General features: G+C 38.4%; 1 protein-coding gene and 1 long non-coding RNA gene across 2 annotated transcripts in view; one reads left to right on the forward strand and one right to left on the reverse strand.

Moving 5' to 3' along the window:
• The window catches only part of erap2 (endoplasmic reticulum aminopeptidase 2), an 83,223-nt gene that overhangs the window by 49,551 nt on the left and 13,276 nt on the right, over positions 1–20,396 (forward strand). The window contains exons 13-16 of the mRNA XM_039758352.1: positions 1,143–1,326; positions 6,652–6,808; positions 12,431–12,615; positions 16,649–16,810. Of these exons, the coding sequence (XP_039614286.1) occupies positions 1,143–1,326; positions 6,652–6,808; positions 12,431–12,615; positions 16,649–16,810 (688 nt within the window). The remainder of the gene's footprint in view (positions 1–1,142; positions 1,327–6,651; positions 6,809–12,430; positions 12,616–16,648; positions 16,811–20,396) is intronic.
• LOC120532400 overlaps positions 10,047–20,396 on the reverse strand; it is a 28,726-nt gene continuing 18,376 nt past the window's right edge. Inside the window, exons 2-3 of the long non-coding RNA XR_005634287.1 lie at positions 11,500–11,552; positions 10,047–11,374 (exon numbers count right to left, since the gene is read on the reverse strand). This is a non-coding gene — a long non-coding RNA (uncharacterized LOC120532400). The remainder of the gene's footprint in view (positions 11,375–11,499; positions 11,553–20,396) is intronic.

Raw genomic sequence — 20,396 nt, forward strand, 5'->3', positions numbered from 1 at the left:
TCTAACTTCTTCTCCTGCGCTCCTTCACTGTCCGTGTCTCATTTTTGGTGTTTACCACTGTCTTAAAAACCTTACCTTTAACCTTCACCTTATTTCATCGATCACACAATACTAGCAGTATTCTTCCAATTGTTTTATCCACACTGTATTCTATGGGTTATCTCTAATTATCCATGTCGAGCTACCACTGATCCTAGATATTTAAATATACCCACTCTTTTCAATAGCTTTCCCTGCAAGTTAATTTCTGTATCCTGATCATCATTAAGTGTTGTGTATTCTGTCTGCTTCCTATTTATCTTCAATCCTCTGTCTTCCAAAGCCATTCTCAATTCTCCCACCTTGCTCTCCATTTCCATTCTTCTGTTGCTACACAACACGCTATCCTCTGCAAAAAGCATGCACCATAGGGATTGGTCTTTTATCCCATGACTCAACATATCCATAAGCAGATCAAAGAGGTAAGGACTTAAAGAAGGTCCCTGGTGCAGACCTACTCTAACTGGGCTATTACGCCAACATAGCTTTTAACCTGAGCTCTCACTGCTGATACATATTGTGGTCAATCTTAACATACTGTACTACCCCGGTACTCCTTTGTCTCTATTGCACCTCCAGACCTCCTGATGTGACACTTTATCATTAGCCTTCTCCAAATCAATAAACACCACATGCAGACCTGTCTGTTTTTCTCTGATCCTTTTCTGTGAGTTGTCTCAATGCAAAGACTGCATCAGTTATTTCTCTCCCTGGCAAGCTATAGTCTGTTTAAGTTAAGGCATACTCTGACCTTTCCTGAATCCAGATCTATGCCAAGAAGATGATATTATTGCAACAATAAAGTTTTTTTTTCACAGAAAAATATAATGAAACAAAGCAATCACAGAAAAATAATCCTAAGGTTAACAAGACTCGGTGTGAATCTTTTACAAGGACTCAATTAATGAATCCTGCAGAATGAAAGAAGAGGCCTCAAATCTAATAATATTTTCTACCGAGTAGATTTGTCACTCATTTTCACTCTCTGTGGGGATGAGTAGAAGGTGCAAAGTCTTAGGGTCAAACCATGATTTGGGAATGTGATGTGTTACAGCTTAGCAGAAAGTGATTTTGTGCTTTACTGTTTTGTTTTTCTGCCGTAGGAGTTATTGATCTAAGGGGAAATGTCAGCTGGATTAAGTTTAATACAGATATGAATGGATATTATATTGTCCATTATGAGGGAGATGGATGGGGCAAAATTATTAAATTACTGAAGGAGAACCACACTGTGCTGAGTCATAAGGACAGAGCCAACCTCATTCATAATGTTTTTCAACTGGTCAGGTAAGGGGACATCAAATTCTGTGTTTTATAAAAACACTCTAATTTAAAAGCTTGGAGAATTATAGCTTTCTGCTTGATTGTGATTTTTGTTCTCACCTCTTCACTTTTTATTTGCATATAATATAAACAGAACAACGTGACACAGCGGCAGGGTGGTACAGTGAGAAGTGCTGCAACCTCATGGATCCAACTTAAATGAGAATGATCAGTATAATGAGACACTGGTGCAGCCTCATGGATTCAGCATCCTGGATTTAGATCTCATGCACAATAGTTGGCTGTAGGAGGATTGCATGTTCTCAACATGACTACCTGACATTGATGCCTAATTTTTCCTCTCACATACACAATGATGTACTGCTTAGTATAACTATTTACTCTAAATTAGCCCCGGATTTGGTGTGTTTATTTACTGGCACCTTGTCTATATTTTTCCCTACTTTGCACCCAGTGTTCCATGGATAGACTCTGGTCTTCCACACCATCAAATTGCTTTAAGTTGGTTTTAACGCATGTGAAAAGGTACGTCCATAAAATGCTGTTTTTAACATAAGTGGAAATATTACAATTTGATCTTCATTTAAACAGTATCTATAGATAAAGGGGATGTAATATAACAAACATCAGGTCACATTTACATTTTGTAGTCCATTGTATACTTTAAATAAATATAAATACAAATTCTGCAATTGGAAAAATAAGGTTACCCCTTCATTTATCACTACCTCAAATACCTAAAATTAGAATCAGGTGCAGCAGATCAGGGGCAAATATTTAGAACACCATCTTGAAGGAACTTGTCTTATTTAATCCTCAGATGTTTAGCTTGGTTTGCTCTTAGTTGTTGAAGTGTGTGTTATTACCATGCCTACTGTAGATGGAAAGAGCTCTCTGAGTCCTTCAGAAAGAATATTATAGATGCCTGTAGGAAGAAGATAACAGAGGCCTTTGAGTGTGGGAATATATATGAATAGATCATCAAACAATTGGATTCAACTATTTTAGTGTCTGGGAGATCATCTGCAGATGCAAAAGATTTCAACCGATGACTTATTTAGCCCAGACCTCCCCCAGCAAGTTCAAGAGCTGAATGCAAGATGCTGAAAGTAGTCTCTAAGAATCCAAGAATTTCAAGACCTACAGGTTGCTACTGCCACTGTTGATGTCAAAGTGCATGAGTCTACCGTTAGAAAGGGGCTGCACACATTAGATTTACATGGGAGGTGTGTTAGAAGGAAAGCTTTGCTGTCCAGGAAGAACATCAGGGCAAAACTGAAGTTTACCCATCAACACCTAGAAAAAGAACATAAACATGATGAATCAGTCCGTCAAGTGCTCTTTGTAGAGCTCTTTGTACTTATAAGTACAATTACCTCACTGTAAACTTGCGATAGTTATTATATTGCACAACCTGAGCCACTTTAGCGCATATTTATATATGATGCTGATATCATTTTACGATGAAATGCAGCAAAATATGTTTATTACATTATACAGATAAAATGTTAACATCATTTAAATAATCTATATTTTTAATAACTAAACATGTGAGGACACGGTGTCGCAGTGCTAGCAAGGAGCTTGAGCTTTCGAGTTTCTCTGACACTCTTTGTCACTCGATCAAGTCCTTTCGTTGTTTACACCACTGTTTAAACCAGTTGGGGAGTTACAGCAGGAGCGTACACATGCGTTACTTTTCACGCTGACTGGGATTTATGTAGCAGAAGAACGTTTAAGTTGGCGTATTCATCTGGATTTTTTTGTGCATACGAACATTTCTGCTTTTGTCCATACGCCATGTTTTACTGTGAATTCTACGCATGGCATTATGCATGAGGCCCCAGGACTTCTGGAACATTGTGTCCTTGACAGACAAGACAAAGACACAGTTAGCCACACTAGCAGAAGACATGTTCAATGACAAGTAAAGACAGTATTTGGCCAGAAGAACCTTATACCAACTGTTTGGTATGGTGGTAGAAATGTAAAGGTTTGGTGCTGCTTTGTTGCATCAGTAATAGAGGGGACTTGGGGATAATGTGAGACCATACATCCAAATTGGATCTAAAAAATTGACAATGATCCTAAAACTACCAGTAGATCAAACAAGGAATGGCTGAAAAGAAAGAAATGAAGGGTTCTTGAATGGTTTTCAAAGCCCTGATTTGAATCCCATCCAAATGCTGTGTTGGGTTTGAAATGGGCTGTACATTGAAGACACTCCTCAAACATCTCACAGCTGAAAGAATTCTTCATGGAGGATCGGAATAAATGTATATCTGTTAATTTCTCTATGAATAAATATTCCCCAATTACATCACTTTTATCTAAAGAAACAGTGTAAGAGCTGATCAAACCATGATAAGTCTACATATGTTAAAAACATTTAATGGGGTGCACTTACTTTTTCACATGATTGCATACAATGTGTAAGCACATTCTCTGTGCTCTGTAAAAATAAAGTGAGAATGCATGCAACATATTAAATGAATGCCTAACACAGCTTTGTCACAGGCAGTTGGCTAAATGTGCTCAGCAGCAAACATGGATAACTGAATCTCGTATTTTTGTAATTTGTTGCATGTAGCAATGTGGCTTGAAGTTGATTGTATTTTGTAAATTAAAATGAAAAAGTACTTTCTTCTTCCCCTTTATCTTTTCCCACTTCTGCATGGAGTTGATGTGCTTGTTTAACATTCTCCAAATAGCTTAGTCCTGCACCGTGTTGCCAGTCCTACGTTTTTACTTCCTATCTTCTTTTACTTTATGCATCCAACTCCACTTTGGCCTTCCTCACTTTCTCTTCCCATGTACTTTCATTCCCTTCCCTCTTTTGCCCACATATTCATTGTCTCTTTATCATATATCCATACTACTTCAACCTACTCTTCCTGTGCTTTCTTAAGTATGTCTCCCACTTTTGTTGTACCTCTGATTGTCTCAGTTCTTATTCTGTCCTTTTTTGTAACCCCACAGTTATTCTAAATTTATTGAAACAGTGGTAAACACATGCAATATGAACTATTTCCACATTTAATTCATCTTTTTGTTGATAATTTGATTAAGAGGGGCACACTGTGTTTAGTCTTGCTGCCTCACAGATTCTTGAGCATAAAGCAGTGTTTCTTGACCTTTTTTCTTGTGGTCCAATCTTGCCCTACTTAGTGTCTTCGAGACCCAGTCCTTGATGACCATCAGATCTGAGGGCCAGGCCACCTTGCAGAATCGCTGTCAACCATCATAGCAGAGCAATGTCAATAGCTTAAACTGCCAGTAGTAACCCATTACGAGACCCTTCACAAACTACACTCAACCCTTTCCAAATGAGTACAACCCAAAACTCATTTTGGGTTGCAACTCATAGTTTAAGAAACTATGGTGTACACTGTTTGAGGCTCAAATTCTACACCAAGTTTGTCAGTTATTTGGAGTCTGCATGGGCTTGTCTGGATATTCTGGTTTTTCCCTCCACATACCAAGGATGTGTATGTTTAGGATTAGTCTGTGCCTTGTACTCAGTGTTGCCAGTATAGTCCCCATGCCGCAGGATTAAGCCAATGAGAGTGTTGAATGTTTATAGGGTCATCATTGTCAACAAGACATAATCCAGAGCCTAATCCTAATTAACATGTAACAACAACATTTACTGTATTTCTATAGAATATTTTCATATATTGGATGTAGCTCAAAGTGCTTTACAAGATGTCAAAGAAACAGTTACAAGAAAAAAAAAGAAATGAAATTAGGTAAGAATAGTAATAAATAAGTAACATAAAATAAATCAATATGAATGTACATAACATAGATATATAATTAGTAGAAAAGTAAAGTCCTTATGTATAATATCGTATTGTAAGTCTCTAAACATGAGTCAGCTGATTGGGTCAAGAGGTCAGGAAAACAGGAAAAAAATCTGCCGGGGTTCCAAGGCCAAAAAACAATTCAGCCTACAATGGTCATTCTACCTAACATAAATATTCTTAAATTGTTCTGCATTGTTTCCAGGCTTCATTCCAAAGGATTCAGTGAATTGGGTCTTGTGGAGAGCTGGGGCACTCGTCGTTAGTGAAGTATCTGTGATAGAACTGGGCCATCAGCAAGCCCCAAACCCCAAACATAATCACACAATCACAGTCCTGGGTTCAAATAAAGGTGTGTTTATTATACACAATTTCAAAATTGACAAAACACAGATTCTCCTCTCACCACCGCACTGCCCTCCTCCAGTTGAGTGTTGCCTTCTTAACATATGTTTGTATGGTTATTTTTATATATTTTAAGCCCTTATAAACTCTCCCACACTGTTAACGTTATTAGAGCCTTCTAGACATGAAATAACACCCTTTAGTCAAAAGTTTAAACTGTGCTCCATGACAAGACAGAGATGACAGTTCTTTCTCACAATTAAAAGAATGCAAATATATCTTCTCTTCAAAGGAGTGTCTGCATCTGGAGCAGAGAATTTCAGAGAGAGACAGAGAGCGCTCGCAAAGAAAAGCAAACAATCAAAATATCAATGCGTGTGCTTTTAAGTTTGCCGAAGCACCGCAATAAAGCAGCATTCTTTAGAGGAGCGTCAATATCTTCTAAGCAAACAGCCTCTGTGCAAACAGCCCCTCTGCTCACATCTCCTCCATCAGGCGCAGAGAACGTCAGAGAGAGAGAGCGCGAGATTAAAGCAAACAATCAAAAAATCAATAAGTGTGCTTTTGTGCTTTAAAGTATGCGGAAGCACTGCAATAAAGCGGCATTTCTTAGAGGAGCGTCTGTATCTTCTAAGCAAACAGCCTCTGTGCAAACAGCCCCTCTACTCACACCCCCTCCATAAGGCGCAGAGAATGTCAGAGAGGGTGAGATAGAGGCAGAGACAAGCAAACAATCGAGCACCGCGCAGGAAGCATATCTTATAGCACTGAGGAGTTTTAGTTAATATGTAATACATGCTCTGATTGGGTAGCTTCTAAGCCATCCGCCAATAGCGTCCTTTGTATGAAATCAACTGGGCAAACAAACTGAGGAAGCATGTACCATAAATTAAAAGACCCATTGTCCGCAGAAATCCGCGAACCAGCGAAAAATCCGTGATATATATTTAGATATGCTTACATTTAAAATCTGCGATAGAGTGAAGCCGCGAAAGTCGAAGCGCGATATAGCGAGGGATTACTGTACTTGCCTACTGTACAGTTTAGGATTGTTAGAAACCTGTGCCTTACAGTGACTTGTATTATTATGAAATAGGAACTGTCAAACAAAGTAATACAATGTGCCTACTATGTTGTGCAATACAGATTATTGTTCCTATATGCATTTCTCTGCTTTCAGTGCTGGAAAACTCTCATTGGACCGAGCACTAGACCTGTTCCTGTACCTTCGTTTTGAAACGCACAATGTTCCCCTGCTTCAGGGCCTGGGATACCTTGAAGCCATTTTTAGAATGATAGAAAAGGCAGGCAATCCTGATGTTGCACAAAACCTAAAGGTAAGTACATCTGTTCATATTTTATATACGGTGGATTCAGAAAATATTCAGACTCCTCATTCTGCACATTTTATTGTGTCGTAGATTTAATTTTAAAGGAATAAATTTGCCATTTTTGCCCATCAATCTACATTTAATAACCCATAATGACAAAGTGAAAACATGTTTTCATTAAGGTTGGCAAATTATATTAAAAATCAAAAACTGAAATCTCTTGTTTACATAAGAATTCAGACTCTGAATAATAACATACATAAGAATTCAGTACTTTGTAGAAAAACCATTGGCAGCAATTACAGTTTTGAGTCTTCTTAGGTAAGTCTCTATAAGGTTTTCAAAACCTAATTTTGGACAGTTAATCCCATTCTTCCTAGCAGATCCTCTCAAACTGCATTAGATTGGATGGGAAGTTTTGTAAACTGACATCTTCCGGTCTCTCCACAGATGTTCTATGGAATTTAATGAGGAGCTGTGGCTGGGTCACTCAAGAACAGTCAGAGATTTGTCCTGAATCCAGTCTAGTTTTGTCCTGGCTGTCTGCTTCAGGTCATTGTCATGTTGAAAGGTGAACAATCACCCCAGTCTAAGGTTATGTGCACTTGGGAGCAGGTTTTCGTCAAGGGCTTTTTATTTGATTGCATTCATCCTTCTCTCAATTCTGATATGTTTTCCTGTCCCTACCTTTGAGAAGCCACCCCATAACACAATACTGGCACCACCATGCTTCATTGTAGAAATGGCATGAAGCAGATGAGGAACAGTGTCTGGTCTTTGCTAGACATAGGCTACTGTAGTGCATGGAGTTCTGCCCAAAGAGTTCAATTTTTTTTCACCGGCCCAGAGAATCTTTTTCCTTATGTTCTAATTGTCCTTTAATTGCCATTTAGCAAATTCAACGTGGGAGTAAGCAACTTGAACATTAGAACAATCTGGATGATAACAGGTCATTGAGCCCAACAAAGCTCTCCAGTCCTATCCACTTAATTCTTGAAAAAATGTGTTAAGTCAGCTTTGAAGGTCCCTAAAGTCCTACTTTCTGACACACTACTTAGCAATTTATTTCATTTGTGTATAGTTTTCTCCGTGAAGAAACATTTTCTAGTGTTTGTGTGCAATTTACCATTGACAAGTTTCTAGCTGTGTTCCCATGTTCTTGCTCAACTCATTCTCAAGTTACAGTCTCAATCCATGGAACTAATTCCCATCATAATTTTAAACACTTCAATCATGTTGCCCCTCAGTCTCCCTTTGCTTAAACTGAAAAGGCTCAGCACTTTTAATCTTTCCTCATAACTCATCTCCTGCAGTCCTGGAATCAACCTATTCAACACTTCTCTGGAGCTCTGGCATAAATGTCTGATTGATGAAGAGCTGCTAAGATGGTTGTCCTTCCAACAAGTTCTCCCATTTCAGAAGATAACTTCTGAAGTGCAGTTAGACTGACCAGTGGGTTCTTGGCCACATTCCTGGCCAAGGTCCTTTTTATCCAGTGTGGCGTCCCTGGGAACGCTTGGTGGCAGCTCCCCTGGGTTGCTTCGGGGCCACAATTGTGGAACACCGGAGCTGCACGGCTCCCTGTGCCTGTGTGGGCTGTGATGCAGCCAGACCCGGAAGTGCTCCCCTGAATTAGGTCAATCATCACCTGGAACACTTCCACGTGGGCTATAAGAGGAGCCGGCAGCCACCTACTCTAGGCATCAGAGTTGGGAGGAGGAGGACAAAGCTGCCTGGGAGGAAGAAGAATGTATTTTGGTGTTTTTCTTTGGGTGTGTTTTGGGGACTGTGTAGGGCCTGTGAGACACGGGGAAAACATGCCCCACGGCTGAAGAAAATTAATTTTTGTTTAATTTTCACATACCTCCAGTGTCAGTCTGTGTCGGGTCTGTGCTGATATAGCAACTTATTTCACACCAGTTACTTAGTTTGGATAGACAACAAACTCTAAGAACTCTAAGAAGAGCCTGGTGGTTCCAAACTTCTTCCATTTCACAAACATTGAGGCCATTGTGCTCCTGGGAATACTCAAAGCTGTTAAAATACTTTTATTCCTTTGCCCTTGTCTATGACTCACCACAGTTTGCCTGTGGAGATCCTCTGAGATTTCCTTGGACTTCATGGTTTGGTTTTAGTCCTTACATGCAATATGAATTGTAGGACCTTATATGCACAGGTGTGTGCCTTTCCGAATGATGTCCAATTAATCCAATTTGTCACAGGTGGGCTCCAATCAAATTCTAGAAACATCTCAAGGATAATAAAAAGCAAACAGGATGCACTTGACTACAATTTTCAGTGCCAAGACAGAGAGTCAGAATGCTGCTCTTAAGTGAATGAGATTTCAGTTTTTCATTTTTAACAAATTTATAAACCTTTCTGAAAACATGTTTCATTTTGTCATCATGGGTTATTGACTGTAGATTGATGGACAAAAATGTCAAATGTGTCTGTTTAAAATTAAATCTATGTATAATACAATAAAGTGTGCAGAAAGTGAAGGGGACTGAATGCTTTCTAAATCTACGGTAGGTACCTTTTTTGTATTGCTTCATTTTTATAAAACTTTATAAGCTACGGCATAAAAAATAGTAATTTTCTAGGTGTTAGAGAATGATGGGGACCTGGTGTTAAGGGTAGAAGCCACCTGTGGACTTGGTGCTGGTCCATTACAGGGCACAATATCTCAGGCGATCTTAATCTACTGTACATGTTTGTTCAAGAAAACTCTGGTGGGAATGTAGAGAATATGTTAGAGCCGGTCCACAAAGAAAGCCCAAGCCCTTGGTACTTTGAGGTAGACATACTAATAATTGAGCCATCATTCAAATGTATGTTGTTTTTACTAAATGTATCATACTGTGACATTGTTTTACATGTTACCTATTATAGTGGAGAAATGGCACCCTTCCTACAAGGAACAATGATATGTAGGCTACAAAATATCTTCTATAGCTCATCTGCTTAAGTCATTTATCTGTTTTGTCTATAATGAGGCTGTGATTTCGAGAGTCATATTTAATCTTGCAATATTTGAAAACATTGAAACTATAAATTTTAATTTCCTAGGTTGACTTAGTGATACTTAGGATGCTGGAAAATTGTTTCTGTGTTCAGCATTAGCTCCATGAACTATGAAGAAAATATTCTTCTTACAGGGCCACCTCAAAACCACATTAGAGACAAAATAAGAACATCCAAAACTCCATAAATCATTCACAGTTCAAAATAGACTTTTTAATACTTAGATTGTAATAAATAATATTTTAGCCCAGAAATTCACAGAATTTGCTGAGATGCTCTGATGTCTCCAAGCTGCTGTCATCCTCAGATTGCTGCTGGAGCCTGCACAGATTTGAAGGGTGGACACATAAGGAAGGCTTCATTTCAAAAGTCCCAGTTTTTAGCAGGACAGCAGCTGTGGTGCTCCAGTGTGTCTCAAAAGCCACTGTAAAACAACACTTTTTTTTATATAAATTCAACATAATATTATTTTGGTACAATAAACCAACCAGCGTTTAACTGGGAGCATCACCGATTTCCTCAATGCTAGAATATCACTGGAAACAAAAGACCATATTGGCATCTCTCCTGGCAGAGCCCAAGAAACATTTTCTTACTGACTGATACAGTATAATAATGAAAACAAAACCCAGAATGTATCATAAAAAGGAAAAGCAAACGTTGTAACATAAGTAGAAATTGTACATGAAAGAATAATGTTTCATAAGCAGGCTATATATGAGTGAAAAACTTATTAAATACACAGACCACAGAGGCAGACAAACTGAATATTAATTGAATATATTTTTCTAGTATGTATATTGTGGACGATTGAAAGGACACTCAAAAAAACATCAAGGAAGTCACCCCTTTTAAATCCCAACAAAATAATTCTAAACAGAAAGAATGCTGGATGGCATTTAAAAATAATTCAAACAAAAAGAAAGAGGAGTCTTCATGACTTCTTTTAAAGATAACTTGGTACAGTCTTTGGGAGCTCCTTGTTGCTTGCAGTTCAGGTCCAATATGAGACGCCATCCACTGGGGTGTTCGCTCTTTTATAGTTCTCCATCCAATAAGGGCAGAGTCAATTGCCCTCTGTGGGCATCTTCTCGCTCCCGTGGGTGACAAAAGAGTCAAGAATGTTAACGACTGCACTCCCTCTCACCCAAGATGGTATTGTTTAACTCCGATAAACCTGGAAGGTGATCCTCCGGCATGCATGCGTGACAATATTCATTTTGCCGCTGAGACCCTGACCAAGAAAAGCGGTTTGAGATAATAAGATGAGAGATATTCATTTGTATTCTAATTACCTGTTCTTTACTTATATTTCTTATTTACAGTATATTTACTGATCATTGATATATTAAATTCCTGGTCTTGACAAAGTGTGTGGAGTTTCCAATTTCTCCTTTGTCTTCTTGCTACCACACACATTAAAAAAATCTGTATGTTTGCCCAGTTGTTGCCCCTAAAGCATCCAGTTTTGAGTAAATGTGTCCACATATAAGGGAGCTTATGTGTAGTTTCCTATGTTTGAAGGATTGGCTCTGTCTCTCTGCAACTCTGTCATGGAAACATCAGGGTCCAAAAATGGGATAGACAAAAGAAATGTAAATGTTAAATAACACATTTTTAGAAAATGACTGTTATTTGCTACTTTATAAATAAGCCTTGAATTTATAACTTACCTTTCATGGTGGACTTCATTCCCATGTCACTTCTAACATTCAAGCAAAAACACCTGCCAAATCAAGCACAAATACTACTGGGTATGCAGCTAGCTGAAGGTGACATCCTATAGTTTCTTCCATCTATCCTGTCCACTTTCTAAAACTGTTTTGACCTGGTCATGAGTTTGCAAAGATGGAACCCATCCCAGCCAAACTGGCAAATAATGTGAAGCCTCATTGTATGCAGTGACAGCCTATAACCTAAAACTCACTCACTTACTCATGTACAGTAGGCAGTCATATTACAAGCATTTCATTCGACTGTGTTAGGAGCCACCAGTGCAAAGAGGAATCAAACTGGGATCCTAGACTACCAATGCTACCTTATCCAGCTTCTTTCCGACTGAGTAAATACTATATGCTATTTGCCCATTTTCCAAAACTGTTACCACAACACCCAAAAACAACAAGCAAAGCCCTGAGGCACACCGTACTACAACCTTAGCCAGATGCCAGTATGTTACAGGCCATGTAAATGCGCAAAAAGTCTTTGGTACAAATTGACCAAACTTTGCCACTCTGTGTCACACCACACAGCAAATTAATACTTAAAAGTGCATTTCAGATGTTAAACACTGACAATTTTGCTGTTTAGTATTATATTTTAAACATCGTTTGAGTGAATTTATACACTGGTGAAATATACAAGTTAAAATATAAATTAAGTTTAAAAATAAAACACACTGAGGATATAATTTGATGTCTTTTATATATGTCCTTAATGGTTACTCATTTATAAATATAATTTATATTATCAAGGAAAGAGAATTCAGAAAATGAAATAATTTAATCACTGAATGTTATATTAATGTTCATGCATCTCATATAATGAACCTGCTGTATGCCTTGTTTTGTCTATGCCAACTAATCTAGTCTGAATGCTTTCTAGAATTACATACTGAAATACTTCCAAGATGTTATTGACAAGCAGACATGGAGTGATGAAGGGTCCATTTCAGACAGGAGACTTCGATCTGAGGTCCTCAACTTAGCCTGTGACTTTGACCACCCTATGTGCGTGAAGAAAGCAAATGAACTCTTCAAGGAATGGGTCAGATCCAATGGCACTCTCAGGTTTTAGTATTATTCTTTTCTATGTCTTTTTGTTATACATAATCAACATAGACTTCAGTGTTATGTTTGCAACGCACCATCTCTTGGAATGCATTTTGTAATGTATATACCATATATACCATAAGTTCTCCTGCCGATAAGTCGGGACTTTTTTACCGTATAATTTCTGGTATTTTATAATGTTGGTCGTATAAGTCAAATGCGGAAAACTCACGCTATTGGTCCAAGAGATTATGATATGCTAACGCCCACCTGAGAGAGTAACCACGGAGCACATGGCCTTTTTTATTCTATGTATTGTGCCTACATGATCACACGGTAATACCCAAACTATCTGAAGCAACGTTTGCACTGCTTTGCGTTTTTTGTATCTCACACCTTCATACACCTTTATCATAAGAGCATCCATTATCTACGATAGAGCGTTAAATCAGAAGAAAATATGAAGCTGGTTTTAAATTAAATGTCATTGAAGTAGCAAAAGAAATTGGTAACTGTGCTGCTGCAGCAAAATTTACTGTGTCTGACAAACTGATGTGAGATGGGAGGAGGCAAGATGATGTAAAAAAAAAACAAAATTAAGTGCCGCATTTTTGAACGGGCATGTAAATTAAGGTCTGATTTTGTGACTGGTTTTTCATGTTTCAAGACCCGACTTATACGTGAATATATACAGTAATAAGAAAAAGTACTACATTTACCATTGCAACAGATGGCGCATTACAAAGATTAGTAGCAATAAAGTGCATATCTACAAATGTTTGTGATGTGCCATCTGTTGGAATGAGAAATGCAATACAATTTATTACTAGAAATGTTTGTGATGCACATCTGTTTAATGACAGAGACATAAAAATGGGACGGACACACAGACACTTGTCCTTTTATTAAGGTGGATACTTATAATCATTTTTTGAACTGGAGTGTTTTTGTCTAACATCTATAGCTGCATTAGTCAATAATATTCCAAAATAGTTCCAAATACAGCTACTTGAAAAGTTTCAGCATTAGTATTTTGATATTTGGCACACTGTACTAATCCTGAGGGGAAACAAAACAGATTGCAATATGTCATGTATATATAAAAAAAATTCTACGGTCCATATGTCTTCATTTTAAAAGTTTTGGTGAAATTCAAAGCAAAAACAGTTTGCACAAAAAATAAAGAAAAAATTGATAATGCAGACAAAAACAAGTTAGAAAATGTAGTCATGGTGTGACATTCAGGTGCATTCGAGGGTTGTGCGCACACTGTAGCCCTCAATGGACTGAGTTTAGTAGACGGGTTACAGGACCTTCTTGATCCATTTTTGGGTTGTGTTGGCCAGAGGCTATCCCAGCAGAATTTAGCAAAATAGACAAAACAGGCCTGGGCAGGACTGTAGTCCATCGCATGGACCATTCTCACTCACACAAGCACATAAACACACACGGACACACACACACACACTGCCCATATTAATATACAGTGACAATTTGTGATTGCCAATTAATGTAATCTAAAGAAAAAAATGTGTAATTGATTCCTTGAGCAAGCCTGGCCATAGTTATTTTCATAAAGTGGGACTTGCAAAGCTACTCATTTATGACAAATGTTAGGTAATGTTGAGTCTGTTTGCCATCAGTAATGGCTATTAGAAGTGAAAAATTGGAAAATATACAAAGTTGGTGTAACCACTATCAAGGTAAAATTGAAACAGTAAACTAATCTGTAGTTGAAATCGCACAAACTGTTTCTCTGTTTTAAGATTTTGAGGTTTCAAAACTTTGTAAAGTGCAATCTGTTTGAGATATCTCAAAAAATGTAATTGTCTCAGCAGATTTTCTTGAAGAATAAGTCTGCAACATTTCAACAATATTGGTCTACTGGGGGCTGAGTTGTTTAATGCAGACAGACAGACAGACAAGGCTATCGCAATAGGTGCTTCATGCATTACATACAAATGCAACTAAAAAATAAATAATTACATTTCTTTAAGTTTCAATATGTTATCACATACACTGAACACTATATGCCTCTGTACCTTTCAATCTAATCTGTCTAACAGCTCATGTTTCTTTGCAGTTGTTAATATAAATTTAATAATAGTTTATGTAGATTTGTGGGCTGTTTGTCTGCATTTTCTCTTCTACTCATAAGAATATTTCTTTGACACTTTTTCATACTTTCTACTTCATATTAATTTAAAAACTTGGCAGGCAGTGTAGTGTAGTGGTTAAGGCTTTGGACTTTAGACTCTGAGGTTGTCGGTTTAAATTCCGATACTGATACTGTGTGACCCTGAGCAAGTCACCTGACCTGCCTGTGCTCCAATTGGAAGACCAAAAGAAACATAACCAGTTGTATCATAAATGCTGCGTCACCTTCGATAAAGGCATCAGCCAAATAAGTAAATGAAAAAAAAAAATCCTCATAATAAAGCTGTGTATTAAAATCAATGCTGCTATATGCTTTCAACAGTACTCTTGTTTTATAAATAAATGTTAAAGTTTCCAAGCCCAAATTTCCTTTTTATTGGTTCTGTGTGAGTACACCTATCACACCTCACAAACTGTGACTCAGAACTGGTCTGTATGTGTGAGTGTAAATGTGAGTGTGAGTAGGCCAATTCTAGATGGGGCAGCTGTCCATTGCAGATGCACTGAGTCACCCACCCATACTCACTCCAACCAGACAACAACAACAACAACATTTATTTCTATAGCATATTTTCAAACAAATGATGTAGCTCAAAGTGCTTTACAGGATGAAGAAATAGAAAAAAGACAAAATATATAAGAAAATAAAATTAGGCAATACTAATTAACATAGACTGCAGTGGGCTGGTGCCCTGCCCAGGGTTTGTTTCCTGCCTTGTGCCCTGTGTTGGCTTGGATTGGCTCCAGGAGACCCCCGTGACCCTGTGGATATAGCGAATTGGATAATGGAAAGATAATTAGCATAGAATAAAAGTAAGAAACGATGGCCAGGGAGGACAGAAAAAACAAACAAAAAAAAAAGTCCAGACAGTTGGAGAAAAAAATCTGCAGGGGTTCTGAAACCACTAGTCCACCCAGCACCCTCTAGGCATTCTACCTAACATCAATGACCTCAGTCGGTCCTCATTGTATTCAGGGTTCTCATGGAAGAACTTGATGATGACGGCCATGGGGACTTCTGGCCTTCAATCCATCAATATAGGGACATCACGGTGCTTTGATTAGGTGGTGGTGGTGCAGATCACCACCACAGAACACCGGAAAAAGAGCAACAGAGAAAGTAGGGGTTAGTATGGATTTTGGAGCCACCATGAATGATAATAATAATTAATTGAATATAAAGAACATCAGGATTAAACTAAAATGAAGCTATGAGAAAGCCATGTTAAAGTAATGTAGCTTAGAGTCACCAGTCAGCTTAATCTGCATATTTTTGGAATGTGGGTGGAGCATCAGAATTCATTTTCTTTATTCAAATTGGGCCGTAATTAATGAATAAATGGATGAACGAATGAATGAATTAATTAATTAAACAAGCCCAGAAAATGGATGTCTAGATAGACAGATGACTTGATGGACGTATGTTACTCTAGCTTGGGCAGGAAACTGGGTTTCAAGCCCTCGGTTTACAGTGCATATCTGATTCTTTATTATTTTGAATTATAAAACATGAATTGAACCTTTTCAGTTCAAATCATTAACAATAGTGCTGTATAAAACACTAAATGGATATTCTTTGAACTTGGTGAAGAGTCAGTGTGATTCCCTGTGGGTCTCAGTTTTGTACCTGTAAGGATCACTAACTAAAATTTGACAAACTGCATCTCTTGTTGCTACTGAGACAAAAGAATATCTTAAAATAAAAAGTGAATTCCGTTATAGTGAAAAATGTATTGTGTCCCAATGAAGTTAAACCGGGTTTAGTTTTTAGCAGCAAAGACATAAATGTAAACTTTGCTTTTGTAGGCTAAGTGGCTTTAAAATAATGAATAAATCAATGAATGTATTATTTAAAGTTCTTAACTTGGTCACTAACAGACTTATTTTTTGACAGTTTGCCCACAGATGTTATCATGACGGTGTATTCTATTGGAGCTAAGAGTGCTGAAGGATGGGATTTCCTCCTGGAAAAGTACAAAATTTCCCTGTCAGGAGCAGAAAAATCTAAAATCTTAAGTGCTTTAACAAACACAAAGGATGTTGACAAGCTCTTGAGGTATTTGTAGAACATTTACTGTATTAATCTATCACTTCTAATCACACCTTTTCATCTCCCATACAATCATCTACTTGACTTGTGGCTGCCACAATTATGTTGTAAATTTAAACTTTTTCTACATATCTTAGCGTTCATTTAATCATGTTGGTGATATCATCATTTGTTAGTGTTTCTTTGCTTGTAGTATTTGATTGCTATCATTAGGGGGACATGCTTCATGCATGCAACATCATGTTGGCATAGTTATGTGGATGTGGTGGCCAATTAGCAGTGGACTTGAAATGCAGCAGAGTGTGGAGACTCCCAAGTGGCCTCATATGTGATTGTCCCTGAGAGTAGACTGGTACCCAACCCAGCGTTGTTTCCTGCATTCTGCCCAGTGCTGCTGCAGTAGGCTCCTCCTCCCATAACCCTGAACTGAAATAAGCAGGCTTGAAAATGGATGGATACATTCACTTATAGTGGAGTTTAACTTTTATATTAAATTGCAGCCAGGAAAAGAGAGCAGTGAGTAAGTTTTAAAATAATGATATATCAGCTGCTATAGGTTTATATTGTGATAGGTTCCTGGGTGGGAAAGAAGGTGCCAGGAATGAAATTGGAACAAGGAAAGGACGGAAGCAAGCAAGCAGAACCAGTAAAATGCATCCTGGAAAAGAATGATTGAGTCTTTGCGATTGCCAGTATGATTAAACAGCTACCAGGGGGCTTTATCTTAGCATTTGCCCAACAATAATTAGTAATTGGACAGTATAATTGTACAGATGTTTCTTGACAGCTTCAGGTCATTGGCTCAGTCACAGTCGGCATGGTATTTGCTCATTCTCCCCATGTTTGTATATATATTGTTTCAAATGGATGTGTCACAGACATCATGAAGGTTTGGGGAAGCCATCCGTATATTATTTCCAGGATGTTTACATGTTTGAGTCCAAAAATAGCACTGATAGTATGGAGGTAAGATGGCGGCTTTAAAGACCGGAAGTGATGTCATCATTGGCACCGGAAACGGAAGTGACATCGTTGGGACCAGAAGTGATGTCATCAGTGGCACCAGCAACAGAAGTGACATCATCAGGACCAGAAGTGAGGCCATCAGTGGCGCCGGAACCCAGCAGGATTTCCCGTGAATGGTCTGCAGGAGATTGAGAGAGACAGTCAGCGCACCCCACCGCCAGTGGTGTAGCGTAGTGGGGGCGTCACTTTTAGGGGGCGGCAAAGAATTACTGTATATTTTAGTCTTTTAAATTGAAATACCTAAATAAGGGGGCGGCGAAATTTTCCTCCACCCCGGGCGGCTGACACCCACGCTACGCCACTGCCCGCTGCCCCCTGGTCTGGCATGCAATTACTATTATTTAGGCCAGGGGTGCCCAATGCGTTGATCGTGATCGACCGGTAGATTGCAAAGATAGAGCAGGTAGATCACGTTGCATTAAAAAAAATTTTTTTTTAAACGTTAGTCTATCATATATCCTCCCTATGGCATTTGCCACTTGATTGACATACAGGGCGGCCAGTCTGAGATCTCTTCTCTTCTAACACACTGGTCATCCCGCACGCACGATCAAACGCGTGAGCTACTGCAAATTTCCAGCTGTGATGTAGTTGGCCTTCCAATTTATATCGACTAAAGAAGGGGTTTAAAAAAAAATTTGTTTGGGGAGGGTATGGGCTGGACGTAGAATCGGAAGAGGAATTTTTTTCTCACAATATCACAATTGAAGTGCGTTTGTCTGATCTGTCAATCTATCATTGCTGTTCCAGAGAAGGAAAATGTGGAAAGACATTTTCGAACTGTTCATAAAAACTAAGAAACTGATGTTCTTCCAAAAAGCGATCTGAGAAAGAGAAAAGAGAGGGAACTAACAGTTAACAGTTAATCGGACAGCTGTCATTTTTCACTCGGCTGAATTCAAAAGCTCCTTGACTGCATTTTTTGGCTCTACTTATTTATGCGAGTCAGCCTTTTCCCACATGACGATTATTAAATGCAAACAGAGCAGTGACCATAAATGTATTGAATTGTTATTGTGCCATAAAGGGTATTCAGTTATGCAAGGTATGACAACATACATTTTATGTATAAAAGTATACTATATATATATATATATATATATATATATATATATATATATATATATATATATATATATATATATATATATATATATATATATATATATATATATAGCATTTTTAATGTAGGTATATCATTTTGACCTGGTCATTTTAGAAGTAGCTCGCAAGCAAAAAAGTGTGGGCACCCCTGATTTAGGCCCTTCAGCTGACTCCCAATCACACGTGTGTGACACTTGTAAATATACAAATACCAAAACCATGTCTTTTAATTGGTTGTTGTAAATGTGACCTAGTGTACACATTTGTACATGAGGGTGACCTGCTATAGACAGCTGCCCTGCACCAGGCTTGTTTCTTCTTTGTATCTGCAACTGGGTTAGCAAAGCCTATATATCTAATTATTAATACTTTATTTATATATTGATTACCATTATGTTCTTACTAATTTAAACAGTACAATGTAATCAGTTCAATACTAAAAATGAAATTAATATTCCAGGCTTATGCAACAATATACGATATTCTCATCCAGTGTTGCTCACATCCATATCAGAGACACACTCCTTGAGCTCATGTACTGCGGTCTGCTGGACAAACAGTCCATTATCCAGGACACCATAGGCTCATCCATCTGTATCCTCACCCATCTTTGAGCTGACCCCTTAACAGGGATGGCTGGATGGTACTGAAGGCATTGGTGAAAACCAAAGACATAATCCTCACAGTGATGCCAGCTTTGCCCAGGTGAGAATAAGCCTTGTGGAACAGATAGACAATTGCATCCTCCACTCCAGTTTTGTGGTGGGTATAGGAGGTCTATCACAAAAGGACACTTATAGTCCAGGGCTGGCCTATCAAAAGTCTTTGCAATGTGATACGTACATGTCGCTGGTTTATAGTCATTAATTGTAGGGGTGCCTGTCTTCTTTGGAAGTGGAACAATGCAGGATGTGTTCCATGGACTCAGCAGTTTTTTCAGCCATAGTGACTGACTGAACAGGTAGCACAATATACCACAAAGGTAGTGTCGTCGACCGAGGGAACACACTGGTCACAGAAAAAATGTTGGGATGTCAACCAAATCGCCCCTTTCAATCTTTGCAAAGTCCAGCAACTTAACGAGGCACTCGGTTGTGCTTAGAGAAATAACAGTATGTAAAAATAATAAATTAAAGTAATCAGCCATGTGCAAGGCTCTGTAGAGTACTCTGTAGAGTACTTGGGTGGGAGTTCTGTTCTCTGTTCTTGGTGTGCTGTCTCCAGAATGAGGCAACCCTTTCTGGGAGCGTTTAATCGTGGAGGGATCGAAAGAGCTGGAGTCAGAGGCCATCAGTGGGTGATTTCTAAACTCCTTTCTTCTGTTTTGCTCTTTTAGTTGTCAGTTCAATTGGTCAACAGTTATGGACAGCCCATTCTGATGATCACAGTGAAACTCACAACTGGCCATACTAGCTGAAATGGTAGTAGTTGTCGACCTAGTAGGGATTGTGTGGGAGAACTG

This window comes from Polypterus senegalus, chromosome 7 (assembly GCF_016835505.1).
Source record: "Polypterus senegalus isolate Bchr_013 chromosome 7, ASM1683550v1, whole genome shotgun sequence".
NCBI classification, from domain to species: Eukaryota; Metazoa; Chordata; class Cladistia; order Polypteriformes; family Polypteridae; genus Polypterus; species Polypterus senegalus.